Source organism: Loxodonta africana, chromosome 15 (genome assembly GCF_030014295.1).
Source record: "Loxodonta africana isolate mLoxAfr1 chromosome 15, mLoxAfr1.hap2, whole genome shotgun sequence".
Classification (NCBI taxonomy): Eukaryota; Metazoa; Chordata; class Mammalia; order Proboscidea; family Elephantidae; genus Loxodonta; species Loxodonta africana.
The window spans coordinates 24,752,841-24,774,997 of NC_087356.1; the positions used below are offsets into that span (position 1 = coordinate 24,752,841).

General features: G+C 44.8%; 1 protein-coding gene and 1 long non-coding RNA gene across 12 annotated transcripts in view; one reads left to right on the forward strand and one right to left on the reverse strand.

The window, feature by feature from the left end:
• Positions 1-13,115, reverse strand: part of LOC111751573 (uncharacterized) — a 48,241-nt gene extending 35,126 nt beyond the window's left edge. For 4 of the 11 annotated variants that reach the window (XR_010317944.1, XR_010317940.1, XR_010317939.1 and 1 more), the window contains exons 1-2: positions 11,721-13,115; positions 982-9,670 (exon numbers count right to left, since the gene is read on the reverse strand). This is a non-coding gene — a long non-coding RNA (uncharacterized LOC111751573). Of the gene's footprint in view, positions 1-981; positions 9,738-11,720 lie in introns of all 11 variants that reach the window. The other 7 variants (XR_010317943.1, XR_010317942.1, XR_010317938.1 and 4 more) reach the window with 7 other exon arrangements.
• Positions 13,116-13,745: 630 nt separating this feature from the next.
• PCBP1 (poly(rC) binding protein 1) lies at positions 13,746-16,620 on the forward strand. Its single transcript, XM_023552527.2, has one exon. It carries the CDS (start codon positions 13,894-13,896, stop codon positions 14,962-14,964), a length of 1,071 nt encoding a protein of 356 aa, XP_023408295.2. The 5' UTR covers positions 13,746-13,893; the 3' UTR covers positions 14,965-16,620.
• Positions 16,621-22,157: the final 5,537 nt, after the last annotated feature.

A 22,157-nucleotide genomic window follows, 5' to 3' on the forward strand; every position in this document is an offset into this window, starting at 1 on the left:
ATCATATATTTATCGTATACATATTTAGACATATAAGGATAGCGAAAGTACCACCCATACCTCCCTCCTAAAAAAATTACTCAAGGAAATATCCCAACCAAATTAACACTTAAAACAAAACTGAAAAAGACAAAGTGTACAGAAGACCTATGTTTAGACATAAAAATCTTTTAATAAAGAGATTGGACTAGAGATGACTTCTGATGGCCTTTTCAAGATCAAATCGAGACTGCCCTATACATAACCATCCCTGGCAGTCTCCATTTGTGAGCTGTTCATCACCTAGTGGCCTGATGAAGTAAATGCAGTTTTATCTGGTGCCCGGATAAACCCAGCCATTTTGTGAGCACTGTCAGTGTGCAGGGAACGCTGGTGGCCCAGTGGTTAAGAGCTTGGCTGCTGACCAAAAAAAGGTGGACAGTTCAAATGGACCAGCCGCTCCTTGGAAACCCAAGGGTGCAGTTCCACTCTATCCTACAGGGTCTCTATTGGTTGGAACTGACTCAGTGGCAAAGGGTAGGGGTCAGTGTGCACAGGGCAGCAGCCTGACCTAGAGTTCACAAGAGGAAAAGACTGCAAACCCTCTAGACTTGTGCAATTGTAAAGATTTAGCTCTCTATCCATTCGCTTCCAAGGATATGGGAAAAGCCTAGCCCAATCAGAAAAAGTGAAGCACAGGTTTGTGAGGCTGCACTTGCAAAGTACTGACAGGCAGAGAATGCTTCTGCACAAATCAACCTGAACTGAAAGCAAGTTTAGATGCTATGAGGAAACTGCAAATATGCCTGATAAATACGAAGACTGTCTTCAAACATTCACACGACTGTGGAAGATGGACATTTATTCTGTAAAGTTAGAGGGAGGAGAAGACTCAATTAGATTTCAATTCAGAAAAACCAATCAGAGTTATTTAACAATATAATGGCATTCCTCAACAGGAATGGGCCCCCCCATCAATGGAGGTATTCAAAGAGAACTTACGTGATCATCTCTCTGAGGGGCAAGAGAAAGCACTCCTTTAATTGAATGGCAGACTGGAAACAAGAAGATTGTATTAAATTACTTCGAAGTCTCTTTGCATTTCCAAGAGTCTATCATTCTAACAAAAACAAAACAAACAAAAAACATTCATAAGTAACTAAAGAGTCCTCCCTGAGTAGATGTGGCCAATTACTTAACTCTTAGAGCTTTAGTTTCAGTATTTGTAAAATCAGAACAAAAACAAAACCTAACACATAGAAAGCCTTCAAAGTAAGCACCTGAAAAAGAGGTAGCTGGCGAAGGGAGAGGAGAGAAGGGAAGTGAAACCTAAACGTACTGCTTGTTTAAATTATCTGTACCCAATCCTCAACCAAAGCATTCCTGGCTGTTGCTGGCCAGAGGCTAGGTTTCCTTGGCAACCAGCCTCAAAAAAGAACCCAGAACTATCTTCTTCAAGGAGGTAGTTCATGTCCTGCCCTGGAATCTGGGCATTTTCCCCACACAAAGAAGGTTTCCTTAATAGCTCAAAAATACACTGGCCCCAAGTGAAGGAGCTGGGCAAGTGTTACTCTTCTCACGTCATGTGATCAATCATGGAACATCAGTTAGAAGGGATCTCAGAGACCATCCAGGGCAACCCACTTGTTTAATGGATAAGGACACCAAGGATGAGAAAAGTGAAATCTTAGACACGACAAGTTGGTGACAGGGTCAAGACAGGAACACAGGCCTTATTCCTAGCCCAGTGGTCACAATCTTCCCATTTCTGGTGGAAAGCAGGAGTGTGCTAACACATTACCGGGATAGCAACTAGGGTCACATAATGATGTGTGTATAAATTTTTGGATGAGAAACTAATAAGTTCACTTAAATCACAGCTAAAAAAAAAAATCTTTCCATTTTTCAAATGGGAAAAACAGGGTTGGTCCTACTACCTCCTAAACCGCCCAGCCCATACTGTCTGCTTTACACAAGTAAGAGAAGAATAAAAGCAGCAGAGTGTAAAGGTTAGGAACATGGACTCTGAAGCCAGACTGCCTTATTCAAATTCCAACTCTACCACTTAACTGTGTGACTTTAAGGAAGTTTCCTAACCTCTCTTTGCCTCTATAAAATAGGAATAAGAGTAACTACCTTGCAGGGTTATTTTAAGGATTAAATGAGATAATCCATGAAAATGCACAGAAAAAGTATTCGATGTGTATACTGCTCTGCTCCTCATCATTACCAGGTATATTGAGAAAAGAAAACAACCCTCAACAACAACAAAATAAAATTTTAAAAAAGAACAGGACAAGAAACAAGCATAGTGACAAGAGAGACTGGATAAGCTCTATTTCTGGGCCAAAGAGCACTGGGATGGGCACAGATGTTTATTGAGCTCCATTTCCTAGCCCAGGCCCAGGAACACCCAGTTCCTCAGCAGAAGACTATATTAACCCATTACTCATTCATTTCTCCTCCTTTCTTGGATCTAGGCAAGAAGTCAATTCGAAGAACGATCAGTGCACATGCTGTGGCGGTAAGATGCTTAAGATCACAAATGAAGTTTAGGTAAGTCAGAACCCAAGCCGACCCTCATATCTACACTCTGAAGATGGACAAGATGCAGTTCTTATCCTGTCTGTTCCCCTCAACCCACTAAGGAGGTACAGTTTAACGGCTCATAACAGGAGCTCTGGGGTCTGGCTGCCTGGGTTCAAATCTCTGTTCCATAATTTCTTTGCTGTGTGACTGAGGAAAATTACTTTACCTCTCTCTAAGTCTTTGTTTCTCCAACTGTTAAATGAAAATAACAACTACTTTAATTGTAACAACTGATACTGAGCACCTTCTATGCACCAAGCACTATGCCAAGCATCTTACATGGCTTATATCCTTTCATCATCACAACCACCTTATGAGGCAGGTACTATTATTACCCTCATTTTACAAATGAGGAAAACGGGGCACAGTTTCCTTGTTTGAGGTCACAGGGTCAGTCACTGGCAAAACTGAGGTGTCATTGCAGGCAGTCTGACCCCAGGGTCTACACTCCTTACCCCCATACTGGTCTGCTTCTCATAGTTTCTACCTCATACGGCTATGTTGTTAAAATAAGATAATCCACATAAAGTGCTAGCACAGTGCCTAGCCACCAACATTAGCTATTACTACGACTGCTGCCATCATCGTCATCGCCATCACCAATCCCTCTGAGCCTCTCCTAACTACTACCTCCTGAGATCCAATTTCACCTAAAGGGAAAAGGTTATTTCCTACCTGGATACCAGTTCAATGGATAGCTTGGGGTGGGGTTCTAGAATTTCATTCCCTCGTGTAATACAGGGGTAATTATTTGGGTGGAGAAAGAAGGAAATATTCATTGTAAACCTGCTAATCTATAAAGAATAATATACTAAGGTTTTTGTTTTTAATAATAAACTATTACTTCTTTTTTTTTGTTTCTACTACGGAGCCCTGGTGGTACAGTGGTTCAGAACTCAGCTGCTAACCAAAAGGTCAGCAGTTCAAATCCACCAGCCGCTCCTTGGAAACCCTATGGGGGCAGTTCTATTCTGTCCTTCAGGATCACTGTGAGTCGAAATCAACTCGATGGCTAAGGGTTATCACTTATTATGAAAAAAACACAAGCTCACTAAGTTTTTTTTCCATAACAAAGCAGAGATATACAGTAGTTACTAAAAAGATGAAATTGCCTGCCCTCTTCCCTCCTTCCTCTTTCCACTCTCCTGTTCTCATCAACATTATGCTGTCATGTGTTACTTAACATCCATGATATGTTCTGTGAAATAGGACACTGTGTGTTTTGGACGTTGTGCTGACACCATATTATATGAATAGACAGGCAGTCTCTGGATTATGAACGAGTGCCATTCCTACATCTGTCTTCAGGTTGAATTTGTACATAAATCAGAACGGTTACATACAGTTCAAATCCAATGCCATCAGTCAAATGTTTGTCTTAGTATATAGTATGCAGTATACCCTTCTATGCATAAAAAATTAAAAAAAACACTTTTAGATACACTAAAGCAGCTTTAACATAACGATAGTAATAATAATAATGTTTTGATGCACCTTCCAAAGTAATGCCCGTTTGTTATTACAAACCACTTGTACGTACCTCAAATTTTTAGGATTTACAGGGGTTGAGACCACGGACACACATGTGGTAGAACACTGCTTGAACAGACATTATGTGGTACATGACTATGTCAGTCATTTAATCCTCACAAGAAGTAAAATTGGTGTTATTTGTCATCACCTCCATTGAAAAGTATAAAAAATGAGGTTCAAGGCCACACAGCTATTAAGTGGATTGTCACGTCACTGGAAAAAAACTTGCAGATGTAGAGGAAGGTAATGTTGATAAGCTCTTCCACTTATCCTTAAGATATGGAGGCAGATGTGACAGGTGCCTAGAAGGTACCTAAAAGGAACCAAGACTGATAATGGGATTTTTAAGAAACTCATTAAAAAGCCCTAACTGCCCTAACAAGGCAAAGCCAAAAAGGAGCTGCAGCCTAAAAAGCCAGTAATGCAGTGAGCTCTCATCAACCCTGCCCTCTCAGGAACAGTGCAAATTATTGGTAAGTCTGGCCAAGCAGGACTTCATCTCTGATGAAATCCACACCCCTGCACACCCGTCTTCCCCTCCCCAATTCCAAAACGATGTATCACTTTAACCTGCTGGAGAACACAGCACTGTTTAGATCAAAATTAGCACTTTTTAGACTGAGCAACCTGAGAGCAAGAACAATGTCTAACTTATACAGATCTTTTCCTCATTAACCTGGTACGCCACCCTCTACATATTCAATATATTTTTGTTTGAAAAGTTAATAAATTTATTCTTTTAACTCCTATGTGCTAAGCACAGTTCTAGGAGGTAGAAGTATAGCAATAAGAAAAACAAAGTCCTAAACATTGTAAAATTTATATTCTAACAAGCATGGGAAATAATAAACTAGAGAGCCCCTGGAACTATGCCTAGTACATAGCAGGTAACAGCCATAGCTGCTGAAAAGGAGGAAAGAAAGAAAAGATAAGGTAAGAGAAGGAAGGGAGGAGTACATTAAGCAGCACCAAATGCAGAGGAAAATAAAGCAGGGGAAGGGGTTACGGATGGCAAGGCAGGATGATGGCTTTTACTTTAAACAGGATGGTCAAGGAATGCTTCACTGATTAGGTGACAGGTGAGCAGAAACCCGGAGGAGGAGAGAGAGGAGGCCATACTGACATCCGGAAGAACAAGGTTCCAGGCAGAGGAAGTACCTGCAAGGCCCCAAGGCCTGGCAAGATGGAGCAACTGCCAGGAGACCCGTGTGGCTAGCACGCCAGGGGAAAGTGGAAGGAGCAACGCCAGAGCGGCTGAGAGAGAGGTGGTGTTGCAGATCCTGTAAGGCTTTGCCTATGACTGTAGGACTTCAGCTTTTAATCTGGGTGGGATGGGTACCCAGTTAACAGTCTTCAGCAGAGGAGTGGCATGAGCTGACACACACTTAAAAGATCACTCTAGCCACTCTGTTAAGTGGACCAAGAAAAAAAGGAGGAAAACCATTTAGACGCTATTCCAATTTTTTTTCCAATAGTAGCAAAGAAGGTAACAAGAAGTATTCAAATCCTACACACGTTTTTTAAAGCTGGCAAGACCTAGTCGTGCGTAGGGTGAGGAAGGAAAGAGAAAGAACAGAATCAAGGCAAACTCCTCTCTACCACACATTGAATACAACTGGAACTGAAAAGGTGAGGAACAATCAAAAATGCAGTTTTGAAAGGAAAAGCTCTACCGTTAACCCTTTCATGTCTTGTGGTACATACAGTGACTATGAACTTTTCCAGCCTCTGGTGTTCACTGGGAAACTGCTGTACCACTGATAGTGCACGCTGCCACAAGGCAAGGACATTTATGATTGAAACCGAAGAATCAGGAGTGTGCCGCAGTTACTGTCTGTACAGGGTATTGTATGAGGTGTCTGAGTTTTGCTAGAAAAAACAGAAATTTTGCAAATTTTTACTTGTTACATATATGCAGCAATAGATCCCGGTGGGGATGCTGGTGTACAATTAGTGGTACTCTATAAAAAAAAAAAAATGTACCACTAAATACTTAGGATAGGCTTTTGGGAGTGGGCAAGAAAAAAAAAATCCACACTAAAAAAAAATTCAGACACACGCAAGGATACAGCATGCTTCCATTAATGAAAACACACGGTATCAACAAAAAATCAAATCAGAAAATAATTGGGTCACCAAAGGGTTAAGCTTTTGAACATGCTAAGTTCGAGAAGCTATGCGATGACCAAGTGGAGGTTTCCAGTAGGCAGCTGGATATGGAAGTCTTGAGTTAAGGCAGGACATCCAAGCTGGAAATACAAAGTTGAAAACTGTCAGGATGTAAATGGTATTTGAAGTCTTCAAAGAGAGCACCTAGGAATAATGTATTCTGAGAAAAGGTCCGAGGACTGATCTGAGAATTCCATCACTGGAGGCTGCGGAGATAGGGGGAATCGGCAAAAAAAAAAAAAAAAAAGACTGAGGAGGAGGGGCCAGGGAGGTAGGAGGAGAACTAAGGAAGTGGCCCAAGTAAAGCTAGGGTCCAGGGAGGGAGCATCAAACGCTACTGCGAAGTCAAGTAAGAAGACTAAGAAATGGCCACTGAATCTATGTGCTATTTTCTAAACATGTTCTTTCCTAACCCACTCATACTACTTTTTTTCTTTTAATCCCCCTATAACCTCAGTATTGTCCAGTGAATACACATCACGTTTTTGTTTAATGCAGCTATATCTGTGTCTCAAAAAATCAAAAACCAAAACACAATGCTCTTCATCTGGACACGGCAGCTTTCACAGAGTGAATGATGTGGAACGAATGCTCCGTCCGGCTGAAGCAGCTGTCTCTCTGAAACAGAGTCCCTGACGATGTCCGCTGACGCTCAGCAGGTGGGATCGGAGCACTGAGCTGTTTATATGCCATTTCTTTTGTTCTGCCATAAAGTAGCAATTACTGAACTCCTTTTCCTCCTGCTTAACCCAAACATCCTAACTAGCTCGACAAAGACCCTAAACGTCCACTCTCCTTTTTAAAAACAAAGCAAAACACGATCCAGTCCACAACATGGGTAAGAAAGGGATATGCTGTGCATTGCACCTTCTTTCTTCTACTGGACAGAGCGTTGCCAACCACAGCCTTTGCTACTTCAGAGACTATGCCTCCTTTCCATTCTCTCCTTAGAGTCTCTAGATAGGAGGTGCAAATTCTGGTGCCTTCGTCTTAAAAAGAGAATACTTTGTGCTACAGACTGAGGACTTTTTATGGCTACAAAACGAGGACTTTTAACTTTCTATGCCCTGGTAAACATAATCAAGTCTCAATAATCCACACTACTGAGGTGGCAGAACAATAATCACCAAAAATTGGATAATTCAAGCATCTTTCGTGCCTTCCTGAAATAGTTACAACTTCCAAAGGGACTGTGCTCTCTGCCTTTGGGTCTTTGCAAAGATGCTCCCTCTGCCTGAAATACCCTTCCCTGCAACTGCCAGACTGAGACTCAGCCTGGATGTCAACTTCTCTAGGTAGCCTTCCCCAGCCCCCTCCTAGGCTGAATCAAGGGCCCTGCCTCTGTGTTCCCATAACACCCTCTTTTTACTCATATCCCAACACTTAACACATTGTGGGTATCTGTTTACCTGCCTGTCTCCCTCTCTAGACCATAAACATCTTGAGAGCAAGGACAGAATCCCATTCATCTGTGTCTGGTTCATATAAATAATCAATGATTATTTTTCAAATGAATGAATAAAAAGAAATTGTACTAGGAACACCTTCTGCAATTTTGTAACACAATTTCCTTTATAAACCAACTGAGCTGAGACTAATATTAAAATTACTGGCGCTCCTTGGAAACTCTATGGGGCAGTTTTACTCTGTCCTATAGGGTTGCTATGAGTCGGAATCGACTCGACAGTAGTGGCAGTGGGTTAATCATATCCTCAACTGATAGGAGAATCAAAAAAAATTTCCCCTACCTGATACTAGAAATAGACAATCAAAAAGGCAAGCAAGTGCTGCTCAAGATCACCTCATGAAGAGTTATCATACCAGCTGCTCTTCCTTGGTAGGAGACAGTAGCCTATTCATACTATAAACAAAAACATCTAAACCCTCTGCTGTCAAGTCGATTCCGACTCTCGGCTGCCCCATGTGTTACAGAGCAGAACTGCGCTCCATGTGCTTTTCTTGGCTGTAACATTTACAGAAGCACATCACCAGGTCTGTCTTTCCTTCAAGGCACTGCTGGGTGGGTTTGAACCAGCAACCTTTCAGTTAGTAGCCGAAAGCAAACTGTTTTCGCCATTCAGGGATCTTTCCACACCAAAACCAAGCCCACTGTCATCAAGTCGATTCTGACTGATAGCAAGCACTTAAAACAGAGTAGAACTGCCCCGCAGAGTTTCCAAGGCTGGAATCTTTACAGAAGCAGACTGCCACATCTTTCTCCCCTAGAGCGGCTAGTAGGTTTGAACTGCCAGCCTTTCGGTTAATAGCCAAGTGCTTAATCACTGGGCCACCACAGCACCTTTTCCATACCATAACCATTCCGTACCATAGCAGAGAATAATACAACTCTGGATTGATCTCTTCACCTCCCCTCCATGGATCCTGTATTTCCCTCTTCTCTCTACCCTATTCTCTTTCCTCTTCTTACCTTTTCTTCCTTCCTCACTTTCTATCCTTTGTATTTGCACTCTGTTCTCCATTTTCCCCTTTAACTCCTCTACACTCCTTTCCCCAGGCCTTATTTAGTCAGAGGCATCACAGGGAATTGAGAATTTCCTTCTGAGAAAACCAAGCAGCAACCCTGTAATAGTAGAACAGGATCACCAGCACAAGGGGGTCAAATTGTTACTATCCACAAAGTGGCTAAGACATGTTTCTAAGCTACACTTTGTACTAGCCTAGAATATAATGTGGAAAAAAATCTCTCAATTTACTACAGTTTTAAATAAAAGAGAAATCTGAAGGAGGAGAAAGGAAGAAACCATGTTTTTGAAAAGCAGATGCTGCAAGTTAGTAGGACAAATTCAAACGGCTGCAGTACACTTGCTGGGCCAGGCAAGAGGGAAGACAATCTCTTAAACCAAGAGTCGGGAGCCTAATCTAACTGGGTTGGATATTGTGGGACAGAAAAACAGACTAGCTTGAAAATCTCTTGAGTTGAAGGTAAAGTTATTCCATACGATAAAGGCAGTGACATAAGCATCAGAAAGCAAGGAAACAATCCACAAGCAGGGATAAGAGGCCCAGCTAAGGTGCTAACAAGCTGTGTAACCTTGGGCAAGTTACTTCCCTCCTCTGATTCAAAGTTAGCTCTTCCATCAAGTCTGAACAATACACCTTCCTGACAAAATTGTCATGATTAAACAAGCGAAATCACTTCGAAAGGTTTTCCATAACAGGCCAATGGGAAGGAACAGGAAGCAGAAATTCTTCCTCTGAATGTAGGATTATAAATTCTGTGGTTCCTTTTCCAAAGTCTAAGCCTGACTCACCTTCTCAACCTTGTTAAACCCCTTAACCAACCTTCCGTCACTTCAGCGAGAGAAGAGTCACGTATGAGGCTCCGGGGGTGGGGCGGTGACTATTCAGAGTCCAATGCTCCACATCTCAGTGGCTTCATCTGTAAAATGGGTGATGTGGAATTTATTCACATATCCACAAAATTACACAGGTCTGAGGAATTTGACCTGTGGAGAATTTATAGAACTGAGTAAAACATTTACACAACCTTCCCCCCAGGTATACATAAACAAGATCACAAAATATCAACACTCCCTGCACAGAATTAGAAGGGGTCTTGGAGAGTGTTTACTCTCTTGTTTTACAAATAGCAAAACTGAGGCTTGTAGAAGTCTCAGAACTGGTCAGTGGCAGACCTGGGGCTGGTGCCCAAGGCCTCTGATTCCCAAGTCCAGTACCCTGTTTGCCAGATCAAAGGGTCACCCAAAGCACCTCTGGTCTGTACCACACATTATCAACACCAAGACTGATTACAACGTAAGCAATAGCCAAATGTGGGCTCCCAGAGGGAAGGGTTGTATGACTTTGAGGGAAGAAGGGAAGCTGTGAGCTAGAGGAGCTGGAAAGGGAAGGCTTCATTAAGGGAAGTTGAGTCCTGAAGGTACTCAGATAAGAGAAAACCAAGGGACTAATTCAGGTAGAAAAGGTTTAAAAGAGGCAGTCTTGGGAAGGAAGACCTGATAGGTTGAAAAAAAAAAAACTTAGAGACAATAAATAGGTGGCATGTTGAGAGGACCAGAATGCTTTGAATCAGGAAAATCCTTGATTGTATACTACTTGGTCCTTTCATTCTCTTGACTTTTTAGCATTTACTAATTTCTTTAATTCCATAACTACTCTGTCTCCCTAGAAGCCAAGGCTCCCTACAGAGACCACATCTAGCTTAGTAGTTAAATACAGTCTCTGGATTCAGATTGTCTAGATTCAAATCCTTGCTTTATCCCTTATACCTGTGTTACCAAGGGCAAGTTACGTCACCTTTCTGCACCTCTGCAAAATGGAAATAATATCACCACCCATCTCATGACGCTCTGTGAGGATTAAATGTGAACAGTGGTCACAACCTAATGATGGGTTTTCAGTCACTTTAACTATGATCGGCCTTTTTTAAAACATAAAAAGTAGACTAAAAATTACCAAAGTAAATTGCATGTAAGAATAAATACTGTTTTGAAAAAAATCTTGTTTCTGTTACATATACGCCTGGGTCCTGATGTAAATTTCTAACAATGGTTTACTTTTAAAAATGAGACCCAGTGAATTAACGTATAGGTAACACTTAGTGCCTGGCACATAGTAAGAACTTAAAACCAAAACCAAACCCATTGCCAGACAGTCAATTTCAACTCATAGCAACCCTACAGGACAGAGAAAAACTGCCCCATAAGGTTTCCAAGGAGCACCTGATGCAAACTAAGGACCTTTTGGTTAGCAGCGGTAGCTCTTAATCACTATGCCACCAGGGTTTCCACTAAGCACTTAGCGCTATCACTGTCATTGCTGCTATTAGACACGTACCCATTAATCTGTACGACTATATAACAATATCATATCACTTTGAAAAGTTTGAGATACGACACTGATGTAAGTTTAAAAAAAGCAAAAAGCCCTTCTCTCCCTCTGTGACATCACACAAGTAGAGCCCTGGTTAGGCACATATTTGTTGCTTGGCTATTTGTCATGTTGAATTGACAAGCCCACGAACTATAATTTATCTAACACTGTCATGCTCTGTCAATATTTACAGAGAAACGGAGACTTGGCGCCAGAGTAAAATAATTTATTTTTACCTGGCTGGAGAGCTGGGGTGGGGAAGTTGGGGTGGGGAAGGTGAGAGTCAAACCTGAGCAGCTAGCTGAGGAGGTGAGTCACAGATTTGTTTGCTCCCAGAGTCAGGTAGACTCATGTGTCACACGGAAGGCAGGACTGACAGATACCTGGGCAGGGCTGAATCACTTCCCTCTCCTTATCCTCACCCAGACACCTCATAAAATAGCACTGAGTCCGTTACAGGTGTAGCTCACATCAGCAGAAACTCGGAGTCCCCAACAAAAGTTTACCTCAGGGGTTCCGTTAAATAACAAGCTCGCCTTAAACAGCATTTAAATTCTCAAACTCTGATATACAGAAAATCTGGAATATACACTCACCAGTAAGGAAATCGGGTCTGGATTCCATCCCCCCACAGTGTGACCTTGAAATAGTGACTTCATGTCTTTGAGCCTAAATGTCTCATGCGAGAGAGAGAGAACACCCACCTCAGAGAATTATTGTAAAAATTAAACATGCATTAAGATGTCTAACCCAGGATCTGATATATGCACAATTAACATCTGCTCCTTGTAGACTAAAGGTGAACATCAATTGTATGGTAAACTGAAGTTCACTGACCAGCTGGCCTGTGAAAAAGATCACAGGCACCCTTTCATGGAGGTTAAATCTTCAGAAAACAGACTTTAAAACCATTCCTCGGTCCCAGAGAAACCCGTATTAGGAAATGTAAGAAAACAGTGATTTCCCACCTCGTTCATTAAGGCAGTAGTTCCTAAAACTGGGGGCCCCAAATTCCTGCCCCCCACTACCAATCGTTAAAATTTTTAAAAAATCAGTAACGTTCCTACACTTTTCAGTTATTTGTGTTCCCTTTCAAATGAATGGGGGAAAAGCATTAAAATTCGCCCACAGAGCTCCGGATCAGCGTGGGGGTTTTAATGTCCGAGGGTTCAGAGGACTCTCTATTCGGGGAAGGCCCCGGGCCACGGAAGCGAGGACATTCTAGAGTTTTCGGGTCTCCAGTTGGCGACGAATCCAGGCCACGTGTCGCCATTTTGTGTTCAGAAAACATGGCGGCCACCCCCGTGGGGAAGAAGAAAAGCGGGGCGGGAGCACCGCCACGTTAGCCGCTTTCCCAGCGAAATCCTTAAGCACGTTGCGCCCGAGTCTGTTCTGGTGTAGCTAAGTCGAAGGGGAAAGGGCAGAGATCACAACTCGTATACCAGCGCCCCGAACGACATTTTCTTAGCGAGACAAACGTGCGGTAGAAACACTCCATAGGAAAAGCTTTTCAAGATGGCGGGGCTCCATCGGGGGCCGCCCCCGGGGACAGCGGGGCGCGGTGACTGCACCAAAGGGAAAAAAACCGAAACGCAGCAGTGGGGGCCGTAAACCGTGCGGGAACAACCGCAGGGACTACCCAAAGCACACGTTGTACCCCCTGAATAAATGAAGACTTTACAGGGGAACACCATTGTCTTAAATGTTTGACGAAGCTACGACGATTAAAACGATGCAAGAGCAGGGGGCGGGGTTTATGCTGGTTTAACCGAAAGAAACTTGCAAAATGCAAACAAAGCATTATGTAAATGGACGCCATTCCTTTCATGCCTTGTTTCTAGCACTTCCCAGAAACGACCAACAGAGCGGGGACCCGGTCACCACCCGGGGGTCGGTTTCGGTCTTTCGACTCCGGCCGTCACCGCCGGGCCGTGGCAGGGGTGGGGGGCTGGTGCGGACCCGCCGGACGCCGGGGACGAAAGGGCCCCACGTGCCCGCCCGCGCGCGCCCGTCAGGCCTCGCCTCACCGCCCCTCCCCCCCGGAAGACGACGAGGGCCCCCCCCGTTTCCCCACAGTCCCGCGCACGCGCTCTGGCCACCTCACGCTCACGTTTTAAACCCGCGGCGTCCCAGCTCCCGCCTGCAGTTACTGCCAGGGCTGCCCGCGGCACTCCGTGCAGAAGCCGCTATTGTGGACAGGGAAAACAATGTGTCTCTCCAGCACACAACACTAACATTTCCAAAGGTTTGCCGGTGCCGTTAGAGTGAATAAAATACATATTTATTTTAAAGCTCTGCCGGACTCACGGCGTCTGCCCGATGTGTGCTTTATTGTCACCATCAGTGTGTTAAGAGGGGTGTTTTTTTAATACCATAAGGGAAGTGGCGCGCTCTTGTGACCTAAAAGACGGGTCCTCATTTTTTTTCAAGGGGTCCTGCGGCGGCAAGCACTTCCGGGGTCAGAGGGTACGCGGGGTTGAAAGCGGGCTTCCCGCCCCGCCCAGACCGCCGAGCCTGCCGCCGGAGTCGCCACCGCCGCGCCCTCGCCCACCCGCCCGCCCGCCGCTCCCGGCCCCGCTCGCCCCCTGCGCCGCCGCCGCCCGCCCCTGTGACGCCGCCGCGGCCTCCCGCCCGCACCCGCTCGCTCCCGCGGCCCTCGCTCGCCTCGCGCCGGCAGTTTTGGGCCTACACCTCCCCTCCCCCCGCCAGGCACCAAAGACTTGACCACGTAACGAGCCCAACTCCCCCGAACGCCGCCCGCCGCTCGCCATGGATGCCGGTGTGACTGAAAGTGGACTAAATGTGACTCTCACCATTCGGCTTCTTATGCACGGAAAGGAAGTAGGAAGCATCATTGGGAAGAAAGGGGAGTCGGTTAAGAGGATCCGCGAGGAGAGTGGCGCGCGGATCAACATCTCGGAGGGGAATTGTCCCGAGAGAATCATCACTCTGACCGGGCCCACCAATGCCATCTTTAAGGCCTTCGCTATGATCATCGACAAGCTGGAAGAAGACATCAACAGCTCCATGACCAACAGCACGGCGGCCAGCAGGCCCCCGGTCACCCTGAGGCTGGTGGTGCCGGCCACCCAGTGCGGCTCCCTGATTGGGAAAGGCGGCTGTAAGATCAAGGAGATCCGTGAGAGTACGGGGGCCCAGGTCCAGGTGGCGGGGGATATGCTGCCCAACTCCACCGAGCGGGCCATCACCATTGCTGGCGTGCCGCAGTCTGTCACCGAGTGTGTCAAGCAGATCTGCCTGGTCATGCTGGAGACGCTCTCCCAGTCTCCGCAAGGGAGAGTCATGACCATTCCGTACCAGCCCATGCCGGCCAGCTCGCCAGTCATATGTGCCGGCGGCCAAGATCGTTGCAGCGACGCTGCGGGCTACCCCCACGCCACCCATGACCTGGAGGGACCACCTCTAGACGCCTACTCGATTCAAGGACAACACACCATTTCTCCGCTCGATCTGGCCAAGCTGAACCAGGTGGCAAGACAACAGTCTCACTTTGCCATGCTGCACGGCGGGACCGGATTCGCCGGAATTGACTCCAGCTCTCCAGAGGTGAAAGGCTATTGGGCAAGTTTGGATGCATCTACTCAAACCACCCATGAACTCACCATTCCAAATAACTTAATTGGCTGCATAATCGGGCGCCAGGGCGCCAACATTAATGAGATCCGCCAGATGTCGGGGGCCCAGATCAAAATTGCCAACCCAGTGGAAGGCTCCTCTGGTAGGCAGGTTACTATCACTGGTTCTGCTGCCAGTATTAGCCTGGCCCAGTATCTAATTAATGCCAGGCTTTCCTCTGAGAAGGGCATGGGCTGCAGCTAGAACAGTGTAGGGTCACTCATAACTCCTTTCTGCTGTTTTCCCATGATCCAACTGTGTAATTTCTGGTCAGTGATTCCAGGTTCTAAATAATTTGTAAGTGTTCAGTTTCTACATAACTTTATCATCTGCTAAGAATTTAAAAATCACATTTTCTGTTCAGCTGTTAATGCTGGGATCCATATTTAGTTTTATAAGCTTTTCCCTGTTTTTAGTTTTGTTTGGGTTTTTTGGCTCCTGAATTTTATTTCTGTTTGTCGATAAGAAATGTAAGAGTGGAATGTTAATAAATTTCAGTTTAGTTCTGTAATGTCAAGAATTTAAGAATTAAAAATGGATTGGTTAAAAAAAAATTGCTTCATATTTGAAAAAGCTGGGAACTACTATCTTAAACTGTTGTTGGTGCTTTTTTTTTCCTCCCCTTTTCCTGTTAGGTGTTTGTGGGGAGGAGGGAGAAGGGTGGGCTAGTCCTTGGTACTCCCTCAAGCCTTTCTTACCTTACTGGTAAGATTCCAGCCCCACTGTGCCCCAACAAAGGAACACGGCAGGTTGGGCCTACCTTGGGATGTTTGCAGAGACGGGGGGCTCTTCCCGAGAGAGTCATTTTTCCAGCTGAGCTCCAGAGAGAAGCCTCTGCTTATTTCTCTGGTAGGAAACAGGCTTTTCCCAAATGGAAGATGTATACAGATTCTTAGGACCTCTGATGAATGGCAGTGTGTTTCATCCTGCTGTCTAACCAGTCCCCTCATTTTACCAGTTTAGACTTGGAAAACTAGGGGCCAGGGAAGGTGTGGGAAGAGGGAAGGGTAGGGGCTGGAGGAGGGAGGAACTGGAGTAAGGGATATGGGGAAGGGTGGGTCTGAGGGCTTGGGAGGGTAACAGCTGCAGGGTGGTGGTGGGGTCTTGTGTGGGTGGCAGGGGTGGTGCCCGTGGGGAATGGACGTGTCAAACATGCACCTGTGGCAATCTGCCTGTCAGGATGTGGTACATACAGAAATGAGGCCCAGCTTCCAGTTCTTCAGCTGTGTGCAATATTTAGAGAAATCACTATACCAGGAAATGATCCTGTCTCATGGGTCAGTCTTCACAGGCAGGACTGTAGAGTGATCCATCGCCTAAGGGTCTAAGAATGACCTGAGGTATTAAAAATGCAGATTCCCACCCCAAGGCTATTTATTGCATATTGAAGGAAGGTCCCGCTGCGAAGGCCCTGCAACTTCCTGTCATCGGTCAGTGGAACTAGACTGGACCTGAGGAGAGAAAAACAATTCTGTACCATTAGGCAAAACCAACAAAAGAGATGGCAGTATAAGACAATAGACAGTTAGGTGCCAAAATGTGTAGTTCAAACCCCAGGCATTATGGGAGATCAGCAACAAAGAGAAATTCCTGTGGGAGGGGAGTACTTTCCATAGTAAATAGTTGTTGAGGCTTATTCTCTAGGGCATCTGCTCCTTCCTGAGGTAGAGGCCTATTGCCGAGAGCGCCTGGAGGTAACATTGGGGTCAGCCGCGCACTTCACACCCACTGTGGGGTCAGGTAACAGTCAATGAATGGAGCCCAAATTCTGGCGTTAGACCTGAGTTAAAATTTGGATCTTGCCATTTAATTGTGCCTTGGGCCAAATTAACCTCTAAAATGGAGATGTTAAAACAACATGTCTCCTGGCTTGTGAAAATTAAGTTGCGAATATATGTAAAGCACTTTTAAGACAGTAAAGTTTAATACACTTTAGCTTAGAAAAGGCAGCAAGGCCCACTTCAGGATATAGGGATTGTTCACAATATTTTGGGAAGAGAAAGCACATAGTAAACTGTAGAGAACAAAACAATGTGTGTTAGGTTAGAGAGTTGGACTGAGGGGCCAGGGGAGATGGAGGGGAGGGAGGACGGCTTAGTGAAGACCCCAGACCAGGTGCAGTGTCTTCTGAAAACAATGAACACCAATTGATTGGGTTTGCATATCCTAAGGGAGAAGTGAATAATTAGGTTGGACCCTCAAACACCAATGAAGATAGTTTGTGAGGAGTCCCTGAAACTTGCTGGGTGCAGTGATCCGAATGCCCTATGAAAGGTAGGCCTCAAACTTTCCTGCTTACCCTACTTCCAGGGTAAAGCTTGCAGCAATTTGTAAAATAATTTCAGCAGCAAGGTATAGGGTAAATTGCAACTTGGGGAGACCTAAAAGCAGTTCTGAAAAATCAGAAAACTACGTCAAGTAAGAAGCAGTTTTTAATATAGTTTGGGGAGTGGAACCAATAACGCAAAGAAAGGGGCAAATGTTTAAGAGATTGAATGCTGGGTGTGGAAGCCAGAGAATCAGGATGAGGGGGAGCAATGAATTCAGACAAGGTGATGGAAAGATATGCAGATTAAAATAGTCAACAAGTCTCTAGAAATTGGAGGCAGAAGCTGAAGGAAAATCAGAGCTGGAGGGAGACAGGTACATAAGAGAAAAGGGCTAGAGACAGCTTTGGGGTATATCCCTGGGGTGAGAATTCTGGTGCTCTTTTTCACCCCTGTATCTCCAGTGCCTATCACCACGTCTGACACACAGCAGGGGCCTATAAATATTTGTAGAATGAATATGCAAGAAGGAGCCAATGAAGAAGACAGAGGAATAGTCAAATTAGCAAGAGAAAAACTAGGATGATGCCCTGGAAAGTTTCAAGGCTGGTAGAATGACACAAAAGCTACAGAGAGGTAAACAGATTGTTTACCAGATTTGTTGAGGCACCCACTATGCAAAATACTGTGAATTAGAACTTGAGGTTTTGGTGCGTTTGAAAGAAGGCTAGCAGTTCATTATAGTTAGAGCATGGTGTGTGTTAACGGAAGGGAAGGTAGCTGAAGCCATAAAATCATTTAAAGCTCATTTATAAAAAGCCTCCAATGCCATAACAAAGGGGGTGAGCTTTATCCTGAAGACCAGAGGCCTCCAACGTTTTCTTAAAGTGCATCCCTTCAGTGAAACGCCTTTAGCATATACCCTTATTACATGCTTATTAATTTTAAAAAATTTTATATATGTGTGCTAATCATAGAAGCCTGAGTGACATGTGCAGTTTTCAATCAGCAGCTAATCTAAATGTTGGCGGTTTGTACCCGCCCAGCAGCTCTGTGGAAGAAAGGCCTGGTAATCTGCTTCTGTAAAGATTATAGCCAAGAAAGGAGGGTGAGAATAGTTAGTTGCACAACTCGAAGAATATAATCAGTGTCACTGAATTGCAGAAATTTTTGAATTGCCTGTGTTCTGTGTATATTCTCGACAACAACAAAAGTAAATTATGAAAAAAAAAAAAAGATTATAGCCAAGAGCAGTTCTACTCTGTAACACATGGGTTGGCCATGAATTGGTCAACTCAAAGGCAGCTAACAACAACATCCTAATTATGCTTATTTATAAACTATTTACAAGCAGAATTCTAAATATTTTTGTACATTAAACCCATTGCTGTCGAGTTGGTTCCGACTCATAGCGACCCTGTAGGACAGAGTAGAACTGCCTCATGGGATTTCCAAGGCTTTAAATCTTCATGGAAGCAGACTGCCACATCTTTCTCCCTTGGAGAAGCTGCTGGATTCAAACTGCCAACCTTTCGGTTCGCAGCCAAGCGCTTTAACTGCTGCCCCACCAGGGCTCCCATTATGTACATTATAAAACAAAAATCTTAATGTTAACAATTAAGATAAAAATTAATTGAAATTAATTTGCAAGTTTTTTTTACCCCTTGGAGCCCTAGCAGCACGGTGGCTAAGAGCTCAGCTGCTAACCAAAAGGTCAGCAGTTCGAATCCACCAGCCACTCGTTGGAGACCCTATGGGGCAGTTCTACTCTGTCTTACAGGGTTGCTATGAGTCAGAATCAACTCAATGGCAACAGATTTTTTTTTTTTTTCCTCCTGCCCCCGTCATTTTTAGAGACCACTTCAACCCCTTGAACAAGGGGTTGTTCCTGCGGAAGCCTACATTTGGCAGTTACAACGTCCTGAGTATCCTTGGGGAATAGAACTTCAGAAGAGTGATCAGAATGGAAGCCAGATTGCAGCAGGCTGAGGGCCTGGGGGGTGAGGAAGTAGAGACAGAAGAGAAAGAAGTAGGGCAATAACTTGAGGTGGGAAAGTGTTTTGTTTTGTTGTTTTTTGAAAGGAAGCTCATTAAAGGCACAGGACAAGGAACCAATAGAAAACGAAAAATTAAAGCTACAGGTAAGAGAGGCCTGTAGCTAGAACAAGGTCTTGGAGCAATGACTATTAGGTGCTGGGCCAGTTGGACTATTGGAATTTACTTTGTCCCCTCTCCTACCAGGACTTGCACTTCAGGATTCCACTCCTTTGTCCTTTCTCTTTGGGGTAACTTGAGCATGTCCTGTCCTCTTCTGGAATGAGGACTGAAAACCGGCGAGCCTCCTCTGCAGTTGCTGTGCTTCCTGTCACAGCCCCATTCCTACCACCACCGGTTGTTAGGCCACAGCCAGTGCCATGGTCCGGAGGAGTCAGAACAGGTTAACAAGCACAGCCACATGAGTTGCCCCTCGTGTTTAGAAGGCTGGTCTCCCCCCACTGCCCTCCCCAACTCTCTCCCTTGCCCCACTCAACACACACCCACACCACCGCCAACAAGGCCACGTGCCCCATCCCCAGCCAGCAGTTTGGACAGTGAATCACCACTCTTGGGTTCACACCTGGAATAGCCACGTACGCCCCGTCACCTGGAAAGTAAGCAGTGTTTGCCAAGGGCTTGAGGTTTGTGAGTTGAACCCACCTCACCCCCTGCTACTCTTGGCTACCATAAGTGGTAAATCACACACAGTCCAGCATCCCCTAGGTAGCTACCTCCTGCCAATGAGACAGTATCCAGCCAGACTTGTCAGTAGGCCGTCACCATAGGAGAAGCCTTCCACTACCAAGTCACCTTGCCTGGCCTGGCCACCCGAGGGAGCTTCCTAAAATGCAAATCAGGCCCCTGCTTGAAGGTCATCACATCCTACCTCCACCATGGTCTACAGAAGGAAATCCAAAATTCTTAGCATAGCTTAGAAGACCCTTCATGGTCTGTTCCCCACCAGCCTCAACTTGGAGCTCCCCCAAAGTCATTCTGTTTTGGCATCCTTGTCTTTGGGATATAATTGTTTCTTTCTAATTCTACCCCTGGCTGTGCTCTTCTTTATTACCTGTCTGGGGTCCAGGGGTTCCTAATGGACTCCTGCGCCTCAGCATCTGTACTCTGCGAAGAAAATTACACTCAGCTGAGGATCAGGAGACCTGAGTTCTAGTCCTGGCTCTGGTATCAACTCACTGGGTGATCTTGGACAAGTTGTGTCCCCTTTCTGGGTCTTACTCCTCCATCTGAGAAGGATAATATCCACGGTTCTCTGGCTGCCTTGGAAAATAATGCTGCCCTTGTGGGCACCCACCTCTGCTTCTGCCTCCAGCCACAGGGCTGACTTCTGACACACAGGCCTCCTGTAAACAAGCTAAGAAAGAAAAAAAGTTAACAAAAAACTAGCAGCAACGAGCTCCAGCTTGGCATTGTGGGTAAATACCCACGGGGGCTTGATTAAGGAGGAAGCAGAACGGATGAAACTACCAGAGACATGATGTGTTCTGAACATCCCTGATGGTGCCTGTCGCTTAGATTTTGTGGGGAAGAGAAGAGGGGAAGAACAAGGAGGGGCATACCAAAGAAGGTTACACAGGAGAAGTCAGTCCCCAAAAGCAGAACCAGCCCCCTTCCCCTCCTTTTCCCTGCCCACATAATCTAACAGGTGCTCCTGACTGCCCCACTCCCCACCTTGTGTTCACTAAAGTAGGGATAGGGTGACTATAGCTGCCCCTTCCCCTCCCAGCAGTCAATTATGCCCCCACACAGCTGCCCCGGGGCTGAGTGGGCCTCAGTAGGGAGCTGAGGCAACTGTACTTCAGTGACAGCAAACATATTACCCCTATTAGTCGCTCAGGTGGTGGAAGATACCAAAGTGGTCATTTCTTGAGCAGTTCAACACAGAGAGGAGATACAATACACTTTCTAAACCTGCCTTTCTTTGGATGAAAACCTGTGCCTTTGTTTGTCGATTCACTTTACTTCAAAGAGCATTTCTGGGCTTGTTCATTGGGCCTCTAAGGGAACCTTCCCCCACTGGCTCCTGACAGGACATTAGTGGGATCAGATGTGGTCATTCCCCAGGCTGGAACCTGAGCTGCCCTATAGTTGTTTGGCATTGCCTCACGTCCCCAGGCCTGGCTATGATTTATTAAATGCTTACTGTGTACAAAACACTGCTCTGAGCACTTTACATCAATTAACTCCTTTAATCCCTATGATGTAGGTATTATTTTGGTGCCACTTAACACGCAAGAAAACCAAGGCATACAGCAGTAAAGGCTAGTTGGGGACGGGCCAGTGTTTGAACACAAATAATGTAGCTCCCAAGCTGCTCTCTTATTTTCCTTTTTTTTTTTTTAATTAGAACCACCCTAATGAGTGTGAGGTGGCATCTCATTGTGATTTTCATTTGCATTTCCCTAGAAACTAGTGATATTGAGCATCTTTTCATGTGTTTATTGGTCATTTGTGTCTTCAGAGAAATGACTGTTCAGATCCTTTGCCCATTTTTTAATTATTTGTCTTTTATTTTTGAGTTGTAAGAGTTCTTTAAGTATTTTTGTTTACTAGACCCTTACCAGACATCTGATTTGCAAATATTTTCTCCCATTCTGTGGGTTATCATTTCACTTTATTAATAGTGTCTTTTGACGCACAAATGTCTTTAATTTTAATGAAGCCCAATTTATTTTTTTCCCTTTGGTTGCTTGTGCTTTTGGTGTCATATCTAGCCTAATGTAAGGTCGCAAAGATTTATACTTACGTGTTCATCTAAGAATTCTTTAGTTTTAGATTTTACACTTTGGCCTTTTATCCATTCGGAGACAATTTTTGTATAGGGTGTGACGTAGGGGTTCGAATTCATTCTTTTGCATGTGAGATCCAGTTGTCCCAACATCATTTGTTGAAAAGACTGTTCTTTCATTGTATCCTACTTTTTAACTGAATAAATTGTGAACATTTTCTCTACAATAAAATACTATTTTGTATAGCGGTCTGTTGTGGTATCACACATCATATAGCCTTTGGTAAACTCCGCTGTATACTAGTGAGAGAATGAGAGTGAAAACGGCAAATAACATGTTAAGCGTT